The following is a 22,545-nucleotide window of genomic DNA, read 5'->3' as shown; positions in this document are numbered from 1 at the left end:
AGCGGGAATTCCATTCCTGACTAAGTGAATTGATTTTTGAATGGCTCGCCGCATTTTACGCCCCACCTTCATCCGGACCAGCACATAAAACTCTGTCCAAGAACTGGGATTTTCTGATCCTGCCCATGGCGGGAATCATAGTGGGCAGGAGGGAAAATTTGACGGGCCAACCAAAGGTCCGCCAAGTTTGCTATTACAAGATCTGGGCGTACCAGCAGATTGCCTCCATGTTTTAGAAACTGAGAATCATCAGTCCTATACATGTATAGAGTTAGAGTTTTACAACATAGAAAGAGGCCCTTCTGTCTATTGTGTCTATGCTAGACATCAAACACTGATCTATTCTAATCCCAGTTTCTAGCAGTTGGTCCGTAGCCCTGTATGCTATGGAGCTTCAAGTGCTCATCTAAATGCTTCTTAAATGTGAGGGTTTCCTCCTCAACCACCCTTTCAGACAGTGAGTTTCAGATTCCCACCACCCTCTGGTTGAAAAAGGTTTTACCTCGAATCCCCTCCAAATCTCCTGCTCCTTGCCTTAAATCTATGCCCCCTGGTCATTGACCTCTCTGCTAAGGGTAAAAGTTTCTTCCTATTTACCATATCTGTGTCCCTCATAATTTTGTACACCTCAATCAGGCACCCCTTAGCCTCCTCTGCTCTAAGTAAAGCCTAACCAGCCTCTCTTCACAGCTGAAAAGCTCCAGCCCTAGCAATATCCTGATGAACCTCCACTGCACCCTTTTCATTGCAATCATATCCTCCTTTTAGTGAGGCAACCAGAACTGCACACAGTACCCTAGCTGTGGCGTAACAAATGTTTTATACAGCTCAATCATAACGTTCCTGCTGTACTAGTTTATGCCTCAGCTCATAAAGGCAAATGTCCCATATGCCTTCTTAACGACCTTATTTACCTGTCCTGCTGCCTTTAGGGATCTTGCGACATACACCCCAAGGTCCCTTTGGTCCTCTGTACTCCCTAGCATCCTACCTTTCATTTTTTATTCCCTTCCCTTGTTACTCGTCCCAAAACGCATCACTTCAAAGCCTTAAGGTTAAATTCCATTTGACAATGTTTGCCCATCTGACCAGTCCATCTCTATCATCCTGTAATCTAAGGCTTTCCTTCCAGCTATTTATCACACCTCCAATTTTCGTATCACCTGTGAACTTACTGATCATGCCTCCAGGCATGATGGCACCTCAGGGGGTCTCACAGACCATTAGAGCCCCGGGTGGTTGGGGACAGGGCAGGGTAGTACTCTGGCACTTCCCCTGACCCCGAGACCATTGGCACAGCCAGACTGGCACCCTAGCAGTGCCACCCAGGCACCCTGGCAGTGCCAACCTGGCAGTGCTAAGGTGCCCGGGTGCCAGGTTTGCACTGCCAGTAATGGTCTGGGGGGGCCGTACCCATGAAAGGGGGGGTGAGAGGGGGTTTGAGGGGCCAAAGAAAGTTTGGGGAGGTGAAGGGTGGGGGGGTCCTGAAAGGGGATGCTGTAGTGATCAGGGCAGCCATCAAAATGGTGCCTCGATCTGTGAGAAGTCGGTCCTGCTGGTGAGCTGGTGCAGGGAATCCTCCTAATTGCGGTCTTCCTGAGGCCTAAAATAATGGCCAGGTACCGTTGAATAGCAGTGTCAATCTCGAAACTGCCCGTAACCCCCATTGACTGCCGAGGCCTCTCACCGTGCGGCTGATGGTTATTGTTAATAGGGAACTGGCAATCATGGTTAAATGAGCACTTCACTCAACCCAAGTGGATTCCTGTGGGTAGGCGGGCCATGTAGTTTGTGGAAGTCATTGCCTAGCATCCCAGCTAAAACCGTGATGCCTGGATACTGTGCTTGACCATTGCGGAAAGCAACAAGACACACGCAGCAGCCAACAATTGAACACCCAGGGGATGGGACACACCTGCAGGGACATGTCCACGGCCGGTGGATGGGTGAGTGCCACAGGGAGGGGGAATTGCCTGGTGAGATGGGCAAGGGTTCGTAGGTCGGCCTACACTGCAGAATAAAGTGACAGTGACATCATACTAGTTCTGCACAAGGGTGTTCATTGCATGGAACAATTCCCCACTCTCCCAATGGTGCCATCACCCCCTCCACCCCACCCCGTTTCCCCTGCTCTGATGCCCTCAGTGATCTTCGATGTGCTTGGTCCACCTAGCTCTACCGCTATGTCTAGGTATGTCGCCAGGATGCACATCAGAGGTGGAGGCAGCCAGCTGCCTACCTTGTCCCATGGCCTTCGATGCCCTTGGCAGGCATCTTCTCGGGGCTTTGAGGCTGGAGAGGCTTGGCTCACTCATCGGCGGCATATGCACAGCCTGTCCCATGTGCTGGCTGTGAGACATGGCCTCATCAGAGGGGTGGAACACGGGGGGGGGGGGGGCTGGTGGCCACCTTCGCCACTCTATGGGATGGGTCTGAGTAGCCACCCAGCGCCCCTGCCCCCGGTCGGTGCCCATAGGGCCCTGGTGTTCATCATTGGATGGTGGTCAGCTGGTTCGAGCCAAAGCTGCCACTGCATTATCTGACTCTGCCAGCCCTGACGGTTCCCCATGGTGTGCACCACCTTGTCGACACCCTCAGCGATTCTCCTTAGTGAATGGGACAAGCTCTGCAGTGCCTCGGCAATGCCCACAAGCGACTGGAACAAGCTCCACAGGGCCTAGGCCATTCCCAGCTGAGAGCAGGACATGTTCCGCAGAACCTCATCAAGGTCGACCCGGTACTGGGTAACATACCCCAGTGAGTCGGACATTCTACCTTGACCTTCAGCCATGGCCATCACCAACTGCACGATGTCTTAAACACCTTCACCAATGGTGCCAACGTTGTGCACCAGGCTCTCCACTGCGGTCACCACCTAGCAGTGTTGACTTTCATGCCCCACATTGCCGGTGTCATATCCTGCACCCGTAGCTTCCAGGACTCCTCCAATCGGCTATGGACCTGCTGGAGTGACGCTGACAGATTCCTCTGAATGTTATGGCGGCACCCTAACGATCCATCAGCTCCAGGATGACCTCTTCCATGGGCTCAGCATCAGGCTGGGAGCCAGCTGGGTCCTGGGATCCAGCAGACCTCCAACTGCTGTCTCGCCTGGGGGTTCCTGCCCCCACCTGATGTATATCAGCAGCTGTGTGGTGTTCACCAGATTGTGCCCCAGAAGCCTGACCACTAACATTTCCCACCGAGGTGCGTGTATCTGCGCTGGTGGAGGGTGGAGATGACAGCTGTGCCACGACTATTATGGTGGCATCCTCAGAGCCCCCCTCTGTTCTCCTCGGAGGCTGGAGAAGGAGCCACCCAGCAGGGCCAGCGCCGTCAGCTGGAGGACCTGCGGGAGAATGGGGATGTGGTCAGTGAGAGGGATGGGTCAGTCTATAAGGCAATAACAACTCACGTTTGACAGGTCCTCCAGGTGGGGACCAGTGGTTCCTCACCTCTGTGGCGTCCGCCAACTTCCGCATGAGTGACCGCCCTGTCCTCGGCCACCACAGTCACCTAAAGGGCCCGCTCCTTGAAGAAGGTGAGGATTCTTATGTTCGACATCCCACCGCCAGTCTAGGCCTTCTCCCGGCAATTGTGGGACACCGGCCACCGTTGCTGGTCGCACTCTCATCTCTATTGTCTGCAGGGGGTGAAAGGCCGACACGTTAGCGTGGTGTATACCCCGTGCCCAACCAAGTCCAATGGGCTGCATGGTTGCCCCGGTTGGCAATGCGGGCTCTGCCCCCGCATGTTCCACCTCCCATCCCTGCACCCTGGCTTATCAGTGGCCGGCACCATGGAGGCCTCTGGCACTGGCACAGTTCCTGATGCCAGGGGTACCATCGGTTGGCACTGCCCTTGCCACCGGTATGCTTCGCAACCGCTGCAAGGTGCACCCGTAGATGCTACAATGGGCGATGTCTTGGGTGGGCTGCCGGTAGTTGGCGGCCGGTTTGTGGGGGAGGGCATGTCTGGATGTGGGGGGTAGGGGCACCCATACAGCCGGTGTCACTCTGCAGAACCACGGGCCAAGGTGGGTGGTCAGTGGGATCCGCAGCAAGATGGTTGCCTTGCAGGCCACGGCAATGGCGGTCCGTGATTGGACACCGCCCCAGTCCTTGGGTGACTCACCCCAGCCACTCGGCCTGTTCCCCATTACTCCCTACTCCCCTTGCCCTGGCAAGCCCCCCCCCCCCCCCCCCCGCCCCAACCCAGCCAGCCGGGTGAGTGTCCGGCCCGGCAGCCCACAGTTGTGTCTGTCTGTGTCACACCCCCTCTCTCCCTCCCTCATCAGCCACAATGCCAGTTTCACGATTTTTAAAAGCACAAGTGAACCGCGCCATCAGGAACTTGGCCCATCAGAGACGGAGAATCGCGGAAACCCCAGACCCCAGACAATGCCGGTTCAGACCTGCTAATGATATTGAAACGGTGTTTACTGTATATGCATTCCTTAATGCATTGTTGCTGCTATTGAGGTGTCGGAGAATTGCGATTCGGCGTCAGATTGACACCTGCTGAGATTTTGCCGTCAGCCAACAGAGAATCCCGCCCCTTATTTCAATTGTTGCACGGTATTTGTTACTTTACTTGCCACGCACAGTAGAGAGAGCACTGTTCCAGACCTTTCCAGGCAGGGAACGTGGCAAACTTCTTTTGATGCTGTTTTCTCCACAATCTATGCTTTAAATTTTGTTTCCTCCGCTGCTGTTATTATTCGGCACCTTCCCGATGGCAGCTTTGATGTTGTAATGTTTTTACCTTCTTAATTCATTTTGGACATCTGCGCACAAAACAATGATTTTTCCATTTGTTTTCTCTTTGAGTCTGAAAATGTGGTGAAACCTCTTTGCTGCCAGTTTTCTTTTGAGGTACTTTAAAAGACCACAAAGCTACCAAATAAAGAAGAGCTTTATTTGAAAGGTGTTTACTCAATAGGCTGTGAAGACAGACTGACTGGTAGCACTGTGGTTAGCACTGTTGCTTCACAGTGCCAGGGTTCTGGGTTCGATTCCCAACTTGGGTCACTGTCTGTGTGGAGTCTGCACGTTCTCCCTGTGTCTGTGTGGGTTTCCTCCGGGTGCTCCGGTTTTCTCCTACAAGTCCTGAAAGACGTGCTTATTAGGTGAATTGGACATTAGAATTTTCCCTCAGTATACCTGAACAGGCACTTGAGTGCTCTAGGGGATTTTCACAGTAACTTCACTGCACTGTGAATGTCAACCTACTTGTGACACTAGGTTAGGAAGGGTTCTTGGGTTACGGAGATAGGGTGGAAGTGAAGGCTTAAGTGGGTCAGTGCAGACCCGATGGGCCAAATGGCCTCTTTCTGCACCGTATGTTCTATGTACATAAGTCTGCTTAATGCAGCATCTCACTCCCAATGCAATCCTAGATGGGAGGGTTTGTTCTGTCAGGCCCGGAGTTGGGCCTGCTTTTCTCCTAACGAGCCCCAGGTTGGCCTCCACCCCCTACCCAGCTCATGTCCCACGAGTTCCACAGGAAGATCAATGACGTTTCCCCATGATCTTCGTGGGGGTTATAACACATCTGAAACATCTTGTCCTCACTTTGATATTTCAACATCCTTGTGATGAATGCCATTCACCTTTCTCGATTACTTTTGTACCTGTGCATTAGTTTTATTTGATTTGTGCCGATGAGCCTCTGAAGCCTTTTGTCCTTCGCAGCGACTGATTTTTCACTCTTATGATGATATTCTGACTTATTTTTCTCAGATCCAAAATGGATAACCTCACATTCTGCCATATTGAACTCCAACTGTTAAAGTTTAGCCTACTCACGCGGCCAGTATATGTCCTTTTTAACTTCTTGTTCCAATTCACACCATTTATTGGGCCCAGCAAATTTAATATAATTTGCAAACTTGAATATACAATTCCTTATTCCTTTATCCAAATAAATATTCCAACCATACAAGTAAAGAGTTGCTTGACACAGATCCATAATTTGATTCCAGGACGACAGTGGCAGGTTGCCAAGACTCAGTGAGTTGTTGATTTTCATCAATAATGCTATTTTTATCAAAGGGCTACATTATTGACACAACTAAATTATTATGTGCTAAAATTTTGCAAATAGGTAAAAATGAGGTTATATCCTAACAATATTGCAGCAGGGACCTTTTGCTTGAGCAATGGAAAATATTGAAATCCATAGGCTTAACATCACAAAATGATGAGAACTGTATCATGTGGTATGACTTCTCAACATAAATTCCTAAAATCCACCTTGTGTAAACTTGTACTGCCTAAGTCAATGGATTGTTCTGAAACATTCTCCACACATAGTTTGAAATTATGGCAGGAGGAAAATAGTTTTAAATGGACATAGATGGAGGTACTATAAAAATACAATGCAACCATGGTGACTCACATGGCGACATGGTGGCACAGTGTTTAGCATTGCAGTCTCATAGCGCCAGGGACCTGGGTTCAATTCCACCCTTGGGTCACTGTGTGTGGAGTTTGTACATTTTCCCCGTGTTTGTGTGTGTTTCCTCCACGTGCTCCAATTTCCTCCCACATTTAAAAGGAGGGGCAGCACGGTAGCCTTGTGGATAGCACAATTGCTTCACAGCTCCAGGGTCCCAGGTTCGATTCCAGCTTGGGTCACTGTCTGTGCGGAGTCTGCACATCCTCCCCGTGTGTGCGTGGGTTTCCTCTGGGTGCTCCGGTTTCCTCCCACAGTCCAAAGATGTGCTGGTTAGATGGATTGGCCATGATAAATTGCCCTTAGTGTCCAAAATTGCCCTTTGTGTTGGGTGGGGTTACTGGGGTATGGGGATAGGGTGGTGGTGTTGACCTTGGGTAGGGAGCTCTTTCCAAGAGCCGGTGCAGACTCGATGGGCCGAATGGCCTCCTTCTGCACTGTAAATTCTATGATAATCTATGTGCAGGTTAGATGGATTGGCCATGCTAAATTGTCCCTTAGTGTCCAAAACTTTATGTGGGGTTACTGGGTTATGGGGATAGGGTGGGGTGTGGGGGCTCTTTTGGAGGGTCAGTATAGACTCGATGACCAAGTGGCCTCTTCCTGCACTGTAGTGATTCCATGATTATGGGGGGGGCCTAATCATTCAGCAATGGGTTACGAAAGTTGGCAGATTGTTTAGCTTCCTCAAAATGTGCTCCAAAGCAATACCTTATGTAGGAAACGTGATGTACCTTACAAATAACACAATAAATATCATGTATAAAATAAGAAATGTAAGACAAATAGCAAAGGAAGCTATGCAATAAAAATATTTTGCACAAGGATGTGTCTTGCAAAAGTCCTTACAGATAATATGAGCACAGACAATAGAAGTTGGATTGATTAGGGCATTGTGTGACCAAACAAGGAGCATATATTAAAATAGTGATACAGGTTACAAAAATATACGGGGTAGTGAAACCATTTGGATTTGCAAATCAGGGTACAAAGTCACCAAAATATTGGTAGAATTGATTACACATCGATGAAGTTGTTCATTGTTACGTTCCTACTAATAAACCTTATTACCACTTCTTTAGACCTGTTTGGTATTTATGCTACTTTGCTGGCTTTTGCTAATTGCTTTCCTTTATAGAATAAAAGAAAGTAATACTTATGATTTTTCTCTACCATAGGTATAAAACTCAGCTTCAAGACCAGCCAACCTGATGGGCTGCTTCTCTTTGCTGTGTCTGTGGGAAATCAGGAAGAGTATATTGTGCTGCAGATACAAAATGGACATCCTTTCTTCCTTTTCGACCCACAGGTACATGTCAGTCAATAATTACGCAGAGGCTTCAGAGGGATTTCTTGCCTGTGTTAAATCATCAGAGAAGGCACGGTTTAATAATTCAACAGCTGTGAAACAATAATGGAGTAATGACAGAATGCTGCCCTAGGATAATTTTGTGTTACCTTTCGATCAGCATAGCAATAGGATCTGGAATTTTACAATTGCAGTTGTTTGTCATGTTCAGTCACTGCGCAGGTAATTCGACTGCTAAACAGGATTTGATTCATCTACAATTTTTTTTCAAACAAGTCGCACACATATGTGATTCATTTAGTAAAACCAGTGGAACATCTCAAGTAATTTAAATAGATCAGCCTTTAAGAAACTCTAATTCACATGTAGATAATGGTAATACTCTCTTAATACCTGTGGGCCAATGGAACATGTGAACTGTTAGTATTATTGCTCTGTGTTGGTTTGTTTTGTCTGCAATGCACTGGATTTAAACTTTTGAAAAATAAGTAGTCTTAAGCAATCTGATAATAATAATAATCTTTATTGTCACAAGTGGGCTTACATTAACAATGCAATGAAGTTACTGTGAAAAGCCCCTAGCCGCCACATTCCGGTGCCTGTTCAGGTACACAGAGGGAGAATTCAGACTGTCCAAATTACCTAACAGCATGTCTTTTGGGACTTGTGGGAGGAAACTGGAGCACCCGGAGGAAACCCAAGCAAACACGGGGAGAATGTGCAGACTCTGTGTACACATATTTGTTTTTTCATTGAATTACAATTATTTTAAATTTGGCGATAACACATATGTTGCAAAATCAGTACTTAATTCTGTAAAAATTGATCTCAAAGACTTAAAAAAATGGAATAACTCAGAATTTCACTGTTAGTATAATTTCACAGTACCCTTATTCCCAGAATGATACATGAACTATTTACATCACTATGATGTAGCATGCTCTGAGTCACAGAATGTAAAACAAATATATTAAATTATCAACAATTTACAACTTCTCTGAGTAAGTAAAGGCCCAGATTTTGAAGTCAGTGGCAAACAAACAGTGCTGCCTATTTCAGTTGTCTTTTTGGGATGTGTGCTGTGACTTGTTATTAGAAAGCTAAGACTGCATGGCACTGTCTACATGGGATTTGAAACCTGAGTACAGGGCAAACAATGGCTGTTTCCTTAGCCAGATTTAAGAGTCCTTACTATTCACATAGGTGATAGTTTTAACTTGACAATGCGCTGGGGGGTGGGTTGGGTCCAGTAGTATGCGAGAAACACAGCAACAATGGCTTTTTAATGCAGCGCTCACATTTTGAATCTGATTTCTGGGTTTCCTGATAAAAGTAAGTTGAGCAGGTGTGATGAGCATCCTCATGAGTCAATTTCAATACCAGTACTTAAAGAGATATTGCAAAGCTAATTCTGCAGCTGGGAAAACAATAGAAAGAACTATTAGAGTGGAGTTCCACATTCCAGGGGTGAGATCTAGCGGCTTTAAACTAAATAATCGGGGGGTGGGGGAGGCGGGGGGGGGGGGGGGGGTGGGGGGGTGGGGGGGGTTCAATTGTATGGAAAATCAGAACACCAAAGTTAAAGGAGCAGGTGAGAGTTCAGGTCAATGATGAGAACTTTAAATGAGTTAAAGGGGCCAAGGGCTCATGAGAGGTTAGTAAAGGTAATAGAACAGAGAGTATAGAAAGTGGCAGGAATCCAACTTCGGGCACAGCAAACAAGGGGACAACTATGAGAAAGGGGGCAGTCAACGCAGGACTGAGGATGTTGTACCTAAATGCGCGCAGTATACAAAACAAGGTAAATGAGCTTGTTGTGCACATTGAAATTGGCGGGTACAATGTTGTGAGCATCATAGAGACATGGCTGCAGGGGATTAGGGCTGGGATCTAAATATCCAAGGACTATGTGTCCTATTGAAAGGACAGGCTGATGGGTAAAGGGGGCAGGGTTACATTGTTAGTAAGAAATTAACTTAAATCGATAGCAAGAAGCGATGTAGGGACGGAAGATGTAAAATCTGTGTAGGTAGAGTTGAGGAATCGCAAATAAAAAAAGACTCTGATGGGAGTTATCTACAGGCCCTCTAGCAGTAGTCAGGATGTGGGGCAGAAATTAGGAGGTAGAAAAGGAGTATAAGAAAGGCAATGTTACAATAATCATGGGGGACTTCAATATGCAGGTGGAAAGGGAAAATCTGGTTGGTAGCAGATCCCAAGAAAAGGAATTGGTGGAATATCTATGAGATGTTTTTTTCGGAGCAGCTTGTGGTAGAGCCTACTACGGAACAGGCAATTTGGATTTGGTGATGTGTAATGAGGCAGACTTCATTAGGGAACTTAAGGTGAAGGAACAGATTGGGTGGCAGATCTTGGAAAGGTGCAGAAGTAACAGAGTTGTTGTCATGGGTGACTTCAACTTCCTTAATATTGATTGGAACCGCCTTACTGAAAATGGTTTGGATGGAGCAGATACTGTCAGGTGTTTACAGGAAGGATTCCTGACTCAATATGTAGATAGGCTGATTAGGGCGGAGGCCAAATTGGATTTGGTGCTTGGCAATGAACATGGCCAGGTGTCAGATGTCTCAGTGGGAGAGCATTTCGGTGACAGTGACTACAACTCCTTGACCTTTACCATAGTCATGGAGAGGGATAGGAACAAACAGAATTGGGGGAGGGGAAATTATACTGCTAGACAGGAGCTGAGGATCACAAAGTGAGAACAGTTGTTCTTGGATAAATGCGCAACAGTAATGTGGGGGTTGTTTAAGGAGCACTTGCTGCAAGTGCTCTATAGTTTTGTCCCACTGAGACTAGGAAGGAATGGTAAGGTGAAGGAGCCTTGGATGACAAGAGAAGTGGAGCTTCCAGTCACGAGGAAGAAGGAAGCTTACGTAAGGTTGAGGAAGCAAGGATCTGGCATGGCTCTAGAGGGTTACAAGGTAGCCAGGAAGGAACTAAAAAATGGACTTAGGAGAGCTAGTAGGGGGCATGAAAAATCCCTGGTGGGAAGGATTAGGGGAAACCCCAAGGCGTTCTACACTTATGTGAGAACTAAGAGGATGATCAGAGTGAGAGGAGGGCCGATCAGGGACAGTGGAGGGAACTTGTGCCTAGAGTCTGAGGAGATAGGAGAGCCCCTAAATGAATATTTTGCTTCAGTATTCACTAGAGAGAGGCATGTTGTTGCTCAGGAGAACAGCGTGAACCAGGTTAATAGACTCAAACAGGTTGATATTAAGAAGGAGGATGTGCTGGAAATTTTGAAAAGCATCAGAATCGATAAGTCCCCTGGGCCTGACGGGATATATCCAAGGTTACTACGGGAAGTGAGGGAGGAGATTGCTGTACATTTGGTGATGATCTTTGCGTCCTCACTCTCCACTGGAGTAGTACCGGATTATTGGAGGGAGGCGAATGTTGTTCCCCTGTTCAAGAAAGGGAATAGGGAAATCCCTGGGAATTATAGACCAGTCAGTCTTACGTCTGTGGTGAGCAAAATATTGGCAAGGATTCTGAGAGATAGGATTTATGATTATTTAGAAAAACATAGTTTGATTAAAGATAGCCACCATTGCTTTGTGAGGGGCAGGTCATGCCTCACAAGCCTCATTGAATTCTTTGAGGATGTGACGTGACACATTGATGAAGGTCGAGCAGTGGATGTGGTGTATATGGATTTCAGTAAGGCATTTGATAAGGTTCCCCATGGTAGGCTCATTCAGAAAGTTAGGGGGCATGGGATACAGGGAAATTTGGCTGGCCGAAGGAAGGCAGCGAGTGGTAGTAGATGGAAAGTATTCCGCCTGGAGGTTGGTGACCAGTGGTGTCCCGCAGGGATCTGTCCTGGGACCTCCGCTCTTTGTGGTTTTTATAAACGACTTGTATGAGGAAGTGGAAGGGTGGGTTAGTAAGTTTGCCGATGACACAAAAGTTGGTGGAGTTGTAGATAGTGTCGAGGGCTGTTGCAGGTTACAACAGGACATTGACAGGATGCAGAGCTGGGCTGAGAAGTGGCAGATGGAGTTCAACCTAGATAAATGTGAAGTGATTCATTCTGGAAGATCGAATTTGAATGCTGAATACAGGGTTAAAGGCAGGATTCTTGGAAGTGTGGAGGAACATAGGGATCTTGAGGCCGATGCATATAGATACCTCAAAGCTGCCACCCAGGTTGATAGGGTCGTTAAGAAGGTGTATGGTGTGTTGGCTTTCATTAACAGGGGGATTGAGTTTAAGAGCCGCGACGTTTTGCTGCAGCTTTATAAAACCCTGGTTAGACCACACTTGGAATATTGTGTCCAGTTCTGGTCGCCTCAGTATAGGAAGGATATGGATGCTTTGGAGAGGGTCCAGAGGAGATTTACTAGGATGCTCCCTGAACTGGAGGGTATGTCCTATGAAGAAAGATTGAGGGAGCTAGGGCTTTTCTCACTGGAGCGAAGAAGGAAGAGAGGTGACTTCTCAGAGGTGTACAAGTTAATGAGAGGCATGGATAGAGTGGCTAGCCAGAGATTTTTCCCCAGGGCGAAATAGCTGTAACGAGGATACATAATTTTAAGGTGATTGGAGGAAGGTATAGGGGAGATGTCAGGGGTAGGTTCTTTACACAGAGAGTGGTGGGTGTGTGGAATGCACTGCCAGCAGAGGTGGTGGAGTCAGAGTCATTAGGGACATTTAAGCGACTCTTGGCCAAGCACATGGACAGCAGTAAATTGAAGGAGTGTAGGCTAGGTTGATCTTAGATTAGGATAAATGGTCGGCAGAACATCGTGGGCCGAAGGGCCTGTACTGTGCTGTACCGTTCTATGTTCTATGAACCCTTAGGGGGCAGTGACCACAATATAATAGAATTTGCCCTGCAGTTTGAGAGGGAGAAGCTGGAATCAGATGGAATGGCATTACAATTGAATAAAGGTAACCACAAAGACATGAGGGAGGAGCTGGCTAGAGTTGATTGGAAGGGGAGCCTAGCAGGGAAGTCAGTTGAACAGCAGTGGCAGGAGTTTTGGGAGGTTATTCGGGAGGCACATCAGAAACTCATCCCAAGGAGGAGGAAACATGCTAAGGGGAGGACAAGGCAACCATAGCTGACAAGGGAAGTGAAGGACAGCATAAAATCAAAACAAAAAGCATACAATGTGACTAGGATTAGTGGGAGGCCAGAGGATTGGGAAACCTTTAAAAGCGAGCAGAGGACAACTAAAAAAAGCTATAAGGGCGGGGGGGGGAGAAGATGAAATATGAGTGTAAGCTAGCTAGTAATATAAAATAAAATTGCAAGAGTCTCTTTCAATATATAAAAGATAAGAGCGCGATAAGATAAGATATTGGACCACTGGAAAATGAGGCTGGAGAAGTAGTAATAGGGAATAAAGAAATGGCAGAGGAACTGATTAGATTCTTTGCATCTGTCTTCATGGTGGAAGGCACCAGTGGCAGACCAGAATTTCAAGAGAGTCAGATGACAGTGGTGAGTGAAGCGGCCATCACTGAGGAGGAGCTGCTGGAGAAACTGAGATGTCTGAAGTTGGATAAATCACCCGGACCGGATGGACTACACCCCAGGGTTCTGAAGGAGATAGCTGAGGAGATTGTGAGGGCATTGGTGGTGATCTTTCAGGGATCACTGGAGGCAGGGAAGGTCCCAGAGGATTGGAAAATGGCTAATATAACACCCCTGTTTAAGAAGGGAGGGAGGCAGAGACAGGAAATTATAGTCAGCACGGATTCGTCAAGAAGAGGTCATGCTTGACAAATCTGTTAGAATTCTCCGAGGAGGTAACAAGGAAATTATTCAAAGGAGGACCAATGGATGTGAATTATTTGGATTTTCAGAAGGCCTTTGACAAGGTGCTGTACATGAGACTGTTAAATAAGATAAGAGCCCATGATGTTAAGGATAAGATCCTTGCATGGATCGAGGATTGGCTGACTGGTAGAAGGCAGAGAGTGGGGATAAATGGGTCCTTTGCAGGATGGCAGCTGGTGACTAGTAGTGTTCCACAGGGGTGAGTGTTGGGACCACAACAATTCACAAAATTGATTAATGATCTGGAAGGAACTGAGGGCATTGTTGCTACGTTCGCAGATGATACAAAGATCTGTAGAGGTTGTGATGAGGAAACAAGGAGACTGCAGAAGGACCTGGACACGCTAGGGGAGTGGGCAAAGAAGTGGCAGATGGAATACAATGTAAAAAAGTGTGAGGTTGTGCACTTTGGTTAGATGAATAGAGACATAGGGCGGGATTCTCTGACCTCCTGCTGGGTCGAAGAATCGTTGGGGGGCGGCGTGAATCCCGCCCCGGCGCTCCGACGCCAGCTGCCGAATTCTCCAACGCCGGTTTTGGGGCGGGGGCAGGGATCAAGCCGCGCCGGTCGGGGGCCGTTGGCAGCAGCCTCCCAGCAATTCTCCGAGCCCTGATGGGCCGAGCGGCCGCCCCTTTTCAGCCAGTCCCGCCGGCGTGAAATGGACGTGGTCCATGACAGAGGGACCTGGCTTGTCGGCTGTCGACCGGAGTCCTCGGGAGGGCACGGGGGGATCCGGCCCCGGGGGGGGGAGCCCCCACAGTGGCCTGGCCCACGATCGGGGCCCACCAATCTGCGGGCGGGCCTGTGCCGTGGGGGCACTCTTTCCCTCCGCGCCGGCCTCTGTAGGGCTCTGCCATGGCCGGCGCGGAGAAGAAACAGAGTGGGAGCAGAGTGGCACAGCGGAAGCGTGCTGGGCCCATAACCCAGAGGTCGATGGATCAAAACCATTCTTGGGGCAGCACGGTAGCATTGTGGATAGCACAATTGCTTCACAGCTCCAGGGTCCCAGGTTTGAATCCCGGCTTGGGTCACCGTCGGTGCGGAGTCTGCACATTCTCCCCGTGTGTGCGTGGGTTTCTTCCTGGTGCTCCGGTTTCCTCCCACAGTCCAAAGATGTGCAGGTTAGGTGGACTTTTCTAAATAGGAAAAAGCTTCGGAAATCAGAAGCACAATGGGACTTAGGAGCCCTAATTCAGGATTCTCGTAAGGTTAACATGCAGATTCAGTTGGCAGTTTAGAAGGCACATGCAATGATAGCATTCAAGTCAAGAGGGCTAGAATACAAGAGGAGGGATGTACTGTTGAGGCTGTGTACGTCTCCAGTCAGTCCTCATTTGGAGTATTGTGAGTAGTTTTGCACCCCATATCTACTGAAGGACGGGCTGGCCTTGGAAAGGGTCCAGAGGAGGTTCACAAGAAGGATCCCTGGAATGAAGGATTGTCATATCAGGAGTGGTTGAAGACTTTGGGTCTCTACTCAATGGCGTTTAGAAGGATGAGGGGGAACTCATTGGAACTTACAGACTACTGAGAGGATAAATGGCGTGAACGTGGAGAGGATGCTTCCACCAGCAGGCGAAACTGGAATCCGAGGGCACAGCCTCAGACTGAAGGGACATTCTTTTGAAACAGAGATGAGAGGGAATTTCTTCAGCCATAGGGTGGTAAATCTATGCAACTTTTGTCGAGGCAAGTCACTGAGTGTCTTTAAGACAGAGATAGTTGGGTTCTTGATTAATAAGGAGATCAGCGGTTATGGGCAGGAGGCAGGAGGATGGGGTTGAGATACATATCAGCCATGTTTGAATGGCGGAGCAGACTCGATGAGCCGAATGGCCTAATTCTGCTCCTATGTCGTATGGTCTTAAGGCCCCGTTCACCAGGGGCGCAAATCACATCATGTCCGCTAAATCTTACGAGAGGACCAAAATGGGATTTGCACCTGCAAGATCTCGCTTTGAGATCTTCCCAACTTCGCATACATTTACATATCTTTTAATATCATTAGATGGCTTTACACCATAGCATCCAGCCAAACTGGATCCACCGCCCTGGCGGTGTGATGTCACACCTGCGCAATTCACTACTGGTTTTCAAAAACGAAAACCAGCTGTGATGAGCACGCCAGGGGTTTGGCAGCGCCTGGAGGCCCTGGAGATTGAGTGCCAAGGCTGGGCATTGGACACTGACAATGCCAGCGGAAGTGCCAGGGGGCACTGCCAAGTAGACAGTGCCAAGGGGACACTGAAGGGGGTAGTGCCAAGGGTGCGCATGAATGGGCAATGCCAGGGGACTCATGAAGGCAGTGGTAGCCCTCCTCCATTTGGGGGTGGTTCCCTTTATGTGTGGTGGGGGAGGAGAGTGAGGAGAGTGTCGCGCGATACTTCCTTGGTTGGGGGTTTCCCCAATAGTTATGGGGGTGGTCCTCCATGTCCGTGGGTGTTGAGGGAACTAATTTTAAATGCAGATCAGGGCACCCTTTAAAGATAAAGGGCATTGCTGGCTCTAACAGCCACCCCCCGCCAGAGTGACAGCATTAGCCATGCCCCAAGATTTTCTTTTTTGTTTAATTAAGAGGCAATTTAGCATGGCCAATCCACCTACCCTGTGTCATGATATGCGGACACACACATAATGATATGTAGACAAGCAGCTAATGGACACAGAGAACAGGACATGACCAATAAGCAGGCAGGACTCTCAGGGATGGGACCTGACTATAAAAGACACGAGGCACTCACACTCCGCCTCTTTCCACTGATGAACATCTAGAGAGTCAGTCAAGGATGTTGTTACAATCTCACCCCCACCCCCACCCCCACCACGTGGCTAAGAGCTAGTCTGGTTAAGTCAGGCAGACTAACCACACTTAAGTTAGCAGAGAGTCAAACTCACAGAGAACTGTGCTAACTGTGTTATTAGTTCAATAAACCTGATTGAACTAACCTCAAGGTCTGGAGTATCTTTTTCATCTATGCTGCATCCAGTTGCAGCCAGTGTTATACCAGTGTACCTAACACGACATGATACCAGGAGACTACTAATTTAAGGTGGCTTACCTCAGTCCGTTCCGTGAAGACCAGCAAATGTATCCCGGCACCATGGAGAAGATTCAGGCTCCTCACCAGCTCAGGACCTCTGGCACTCTCAGTGCCAATTGGCGGACATTCAAGCAAAAGTTTCCGCTGTACATCGCAGCCTCAGACCTCGAGGGTGCGTCTGATGCAAGAAAGATTGCGCTTCTCCTCTCAACAGCGGGTGATCAAGCCATCGAACTCTTCAACTCGTTTAACTTCACCGAAGGCCAGGACAAGACAAAGTTTCAGACCATCCTGGACAAGTTCGATACTCACTGTGAAGTGGACACCAATGAAATCTTCGAGCGCTACATATTCAAACAACGTCTTCAAGGTAAAGATGAACCTTTCAATGCTTCTTAACTAGTCTCCGCCTGCTAGTGCTCTCCTGCAACTTTGGTGATATTGCTGACTCCATGATCAGAGACCAAATCATGTTTGGAGTTCACTCTGATCCTCTGAGAGAGCAGCTCTTAAAAATCAAGCAGATGACCCTGCCAGCCACGATTGAAACATTTACAGTGCATGAGCACGCAAAAAATCGGTATTCCCAATACAAATCGGCTGAAAATGAGAAACTTGCCTCCCATGACGCAGTGAGTGTGCAGGCCATCTCCCGGATGCAGCGCCTCAGCATTGAAGACAGCGGCCATCTCGTGCGCTTTTCCCGGAGCCCCACGCATGCGCGATGCGAACGGGATAACAAAGCGGCCGACAACCACACTGCGCAGGTGCAGACGTCTGCTGACCGCACTGCGCATGTGCGACGATGTACACCGCGTCACGACGCCGACGTGCCCGAGCTGTGGCAACGCCCACTTAAAGGGACACTGCCCTGCAAGCAACAGGCGATGTTTAAACTGCGTGAAGCCTGGACACTATGCAGCCTTGTGCAGGTCTGCACCACCAGTCAGAGGCCAGCGCTCCCAATTCCGACGACGGCGCGTCCAGAATGTGCAACGCCGATTACAGGATTCTGATCCTGGCAGTACAATGGATCCGGAGGACGAGTGCCTAGAGTCCGCCTACCGAATGGGCATCATTACCACACGTGACCATGTCACACCTAACTCATCTCGCATTCAGTCCATCCTCGCTGTGGATTCGGAGAACGAATGGCGTGCGGTGATGCAGGTCAACCGCTGCTCCATCCAGTTCAAGCTGCACACAAGTGCTTCTGCCAACTTCCTCTCACAGGCTGACTTCAAACGCATCAAGAAGCCCCCCAAGGTCCTTCCAGCAGCCTGCAAGCTCTTGGACTATAACGGTAATGCCATCACGGCACTGGGGTCCTGCCATCTACTCGCCTCCAACCGCACGGCTAGTACCCATGCATGGCTAAGGTTTGAAATTGTCAAGCCGGACAGGGCATCCCTACTGGGCGTGCATGCCTGCAAAAAGCTAAAGCTGGTGCAGCGGGTTTATTTAACGACATCCTCCAACGTGGATCTTCAAGCTGGCAATGACGACATCCTCGCTCACTATCCAGATGTGTTTGACGGGATGGGCACTTTGCCATGTCGGTACAAGATCCTACTGCGACCTGATGCCAAATCACCTCCATGCACAACGCCGGGTTCCGGCTCTGCTGAAGGAGCGCCTGAAGGAACAGCTCAAGGAGCTGCAGCAGCAGGGGATCATTTCTAGGGTAAGCAAACCGACTGGAGACCTGCGCATCTGCATTGATCCCAAGGATCTCAACCAGAATATAATGCGTGAAGACTACCCCATCCCGAAGCAGGAGGAACTCACCAGCGAGATGGCACATGCAAGGTTTTTCATGAAGTTAGATGCGTCACATGGATTCTGGAAAATCCAGCTGGATGAGTCCAGCAGAAGGCTCTGCACCTTCAACACACCATTTGGCAGATACTGATATAATCCCATGCCATTTGGCATTGTCTCGGCATCGGAGATCTTCCATCGCATCATGGAGCAGATGATGGAGGGCATTGAAGGGTTTTGTGTGTACGTGGACGACGTCATCATATGGTCCACGACCCCTGAGGAGCATGTTTCCCATCTGCAACAGCAGGTATTCCGCCGTGTCCACGCCAATGGCCTGAAGCTGAACAGGTCCAAATGTTGCTTTGGTATGTCGACATTCAAGTTCCTAGGAGACCAGATCTCTCAGCAGGGCATGTGCCCCGACACAGACAAGGACAAGGCCATCGCAGCCATGAAGGTCCCAGAAGACAAGAAGGCGGTATTGCGCTTCCTGGGCAAGGTCAATTTTCTGGGCAAGTTCATCCCAGACATGGCCTCACACACCACGGCCCTACGAAACCTAGTGAAAAAGTCCACTGCCTTCAAGTGGAAGGCGGCCCATCAGGCAGAGTGGTTGGAGCTGAAAGCCAAGCTCACAACTCAACCCGTTTTGGCATTTTTCGACGCAGACAGGGAAACGAAAACCTCGACAGATGCGAGCCAGGATGTGGGCATCCTGGGCATCAAAGGCAATATGACGCCCACCGAACAAAGGTATGCACAAATCGAGAAGGAATGCCTCGGCTTTCTCACTGGCATTGTCAAGTTTCACGACTATGTCTACGGCCTGCCGACATTCACAGTCGAGACGGATCACCGGCCCCTGGTCCACATTATCCCCAAGGACCTTAATGACATGACGCCTCGGTTGCAGCGCATCCTCCTCAAACTGAGAAGGCACGACTTTGACCTGGTCTACACGCCAGGCAAGGAGCTCATCATTGCCGATACACTGTCCCGCTCCATCACCGTGCCTAGTGAACCACTGAACGTCATCCGGCAAATTGAGTCACAGGTTGAGTCACAGGTGCAGCTGTGTGCTAGCACCCTCCCGGCATCTGATGAGAAGTTGATTTGAATCCTGAGGAGACAGCCAAAGATCCCCTCTTGCAGCATGTTATGCAACACCTAGCCAATGGCTGGCAAAAAGGGCAGTGCCCTCAATTTTTCAATGTAAAGGGCGACCTGACGGTGGTTGATGGTATCCTCCTCAAACTGGACCGGATTGTAATTCCACACAGTCTCCAGAGCTTGGTGCTCCGTCAAATCCATGAGGGCCACCTGGGTGTGGAAAAGTGCAGACGCAGAGCCAGGCAGGCTGTCTACTGGCCCGGGATCAGCCAGGACATCGCGAACATGGTCCTTAACTGTGCGACCGGTCAACGCTTCCAGCCAGCGCAGAGTAAGGAGACACTTCAGCAGCATGAAATCAAAACCTCTCCGCGGTCCAAGGTTGCCATCGGCCTTTTTCATGCAAATGGTCGTGATTACGTGTTAGTCATTGATTACTTTTCCAATTACCCTGAAGTCGTGAAGCTCTCAGACCTCACATCTCGGACCGTCATCAAGGCCTGTAAGGAGATGCTCTCCAGGCATGGTATCCCACTCACTGTCATGAGTGACAATGGCCCATGCTTCAGCAGCCATGAATGGTCTCTGTTTGCCCCATCGTATCAGTTCAAACACGTCACTTCCAGTCCACACTATCCGCAGTCAAACGGAAAAGTTGAGAAAGGGATGCACATAGTGAAGCAGCTCATCTGCAAGGCCGTGGATTCTGCATCTGACATTCACCTTGCACTGCTTGCATACAGGGCGACCCCACTGTCCAATGGTATGTCGCCGGCTCAACTCCTGATGAACAGGGACCTGCGAACGACACTTCCAGCCATACACGTGCCCAACCTGGATCACCTCCCGGTGCTGCAGAAGGTGCAGCAACTCCGAGACCGGCAAAAACAGAGCTATGATGCTCATGCCACCGATTTGCCCATGTTATCCCTGTCAGACACTGTTCAGATCAAGATCCCTGATGGAGGCTGGTCAGCTCCAGCTGTCATTGTTCAACAGGCTGCCCCCACTCGTACGTTGTGCGTCTGGCTGTTGGTTCTGTTGTGCGACGAAACAGACGGGCACTGCGCAAAGTTGCCTGCCCGCAACCACATTCTTCTCCGTTTCCTTCTGTTGTTTTGCCACCTCCTGATACCTCGACTCATGAGGCCACCAGTCAGGCTTCAATCCCGCCCACCAAGGAGCTGTTGGCCCCACCAACACCTCTCCGGCGGTAGACCAGGATCAGACGCAAGCCACAGAGACTGGACTTATGAACATTTGTTCTGTTTGCTATGTTCTGTGTTCTCGCATTAGACAGCTGTTTTCACATGTACATATGCTCACATGCACTGCATGTATATGTGTTAATTTTGGCCTATTCTTGTAAATACGTTCACATATGTCATCCAAACATAAAAAAAGGGGAGATGTAATGATATGCGGACACACACATAATGATATACAGACAAGCAGCTAATGGAGGCAGAGAACAGGACATGACCAATAAGCAGACAGGACACTTAGGGGTGGGATCTGACTATAAAAGACATGAGGCACTCACACTCCACCTCTTTCCACTGATGAACATCTAGAGAGTTAGTCAAGGGTGTTGTTACAATCTCACCCCCCCCCCCCACTACATGGCTAAGAGCTAGTCTGGTTCAGTCAGACAGAGTAACCACACTTAAGTTAACAGAGAGTCAACTCACAAGAACTGTGCTAACTGTGCTATTAGTTCAATAAAACTGATTGAACTAACTTCAAGTTTTGAGTATCTTTTTGATCTGTGCTGCATCCAGTTGCAGCCGGTGTTATACCAGTGTATCTAACACGACACCCTGCACATCTTTGGGTTGTGGGGGTGAGACCCATGCAGACATGGGGAGAGTGTGCAAATTCCACATGGACAATGGCCCGGGGCTGGGATCGAATCCGAGTCCTCAGTGTTGTGAGGCAGCAATGCTAACCACTGCATCACTATGCCAACCTTTGCCCCAAAATTTTCTGTGCACTGAGTGGTCAGAAAACTTGGCTGCCTTTCTGGAGAGAAACATCTTGGTTTTCAGTCAGAACCTGACACTTTCCTTTGGGAAATCTCTGCCCCACGTCTGTGCCTCACCATAGTGATGTCTCTCTGGATATGAGGCCAGGGGCTTTAAGGGTCAATCGGGGGATAGTTTCCCCCAATTGGCCCAAGAGGAAGCGGGAGGCTAATGCAAGCCAAAAGACTGGAGGATAGCAAATGTTGTCCCCTTGTTCAAGAAGGGGAGTAGAGACAACCCCGGTAACTATAGACCAGTGAGCCTTACTTTTGTTGTGGGCAAAGTCTTGGAAAGGTTTATAAGAGATAGGGTGTATAATAATTTGGAAAGGAATAATTTGATTAGAGATAGTCAACACGGTTTTGTGAAGGGTAGGTCATGCCTCACAAACCTTATTGAGTTCTTTGAGAAGGTGACCAAACAGGTGGATGAGGGTAAAGCAGTTGATGTGGTGTATATGGATTCAGTAAAGCGTTTGATAAGGTTCCCCACGGTAGGCTACTGCAGAAAATACGGAAGTATGGGATTCAGGGAGATTTAGCAGAAAGGGTGGTGGTTGATGGGAAGCGTTCAGACTGGAGTCCAGTTACTAGTGGTGTGCCACAAGGATCTGCTTCGGGGCCACTTCTGTTTGTCATTTTTATAAATGACCTGGAGGGTCATTTATAAGTAGAAGGATGGGTGAATAAATTTGCAGATGACACTGAAGTCGGTGGAGTTGTGGACAATGCGGAAGGATGTTACAAGTTACAGAGGGACATAGATAAGCAGCAGCGCTGGGCTGAGAGGTGGCAAATGGAGTTTAATGCAGAAAAGTGTGAGGTGATTCATTTTGGAAGGAATAACAGGAAGACTGAGTACTGGGCTAATGGTAAGATTCTTGGCAGTGTGGATGAGCAGGGAGATCTCGGTGTCCATGTACATAGATCCCTGAGCCACTCAGGTTGAGAGGGTTGTTAAGAAGGCGTACGGTGCGTTAGCTTTTATTGGTAGAGGGATTTGAGTTTCAGAGCCATGAGGTCATG

At 48.8% G+C, this 22,545-nt stretch overlaps 1 protein-coding gene across 1 annotated transcript in view; it reads left to right on the top strand.

Moving 5' to 3' along the window:
* The window catches only part of ush2a (Usher syndrome 2A (autosomal recessive, mild)), a 1,730,413-nt gene that overhangs the window by 506,201 nt on the left and 1,201,667 nt on the right, over positions 1-22,545 (top strand). Inside the window, exon 22 of the mRNA XM_072506478.1 lies at positions 7,635-7,765. Within this exon, the coding sequence (XP_072362579.1) occupies positions 7,635-7,765 (131 nt within the window). The remainder of the gene's footprint in view (positions 1-7,634; positions 7,766-22,545) is intronic.

The sequence above is a fragment of the Scyliorhinus torazame genome, chromosome 1 (genome assembly GCF_047496885.1).
Source record: "Scyliorhinus torazame isolate Kashiwa2021f chromosome 1, sScyTor2.1, whole genome shotgun sequence".
Taxonomy (NCBI): Eukaryota; Metazoa; Chordata; class Chondrichthyes; order Carcharhiniformes; family Scyliorhinidae; genus Scyliorhinus; species Scyliorhinus torazame.
The sequence above is the reverse complement of the archived record's forward strand: the minus strand, read 5'-3'. Positions and strand labels throughout refer to the sequence as shown.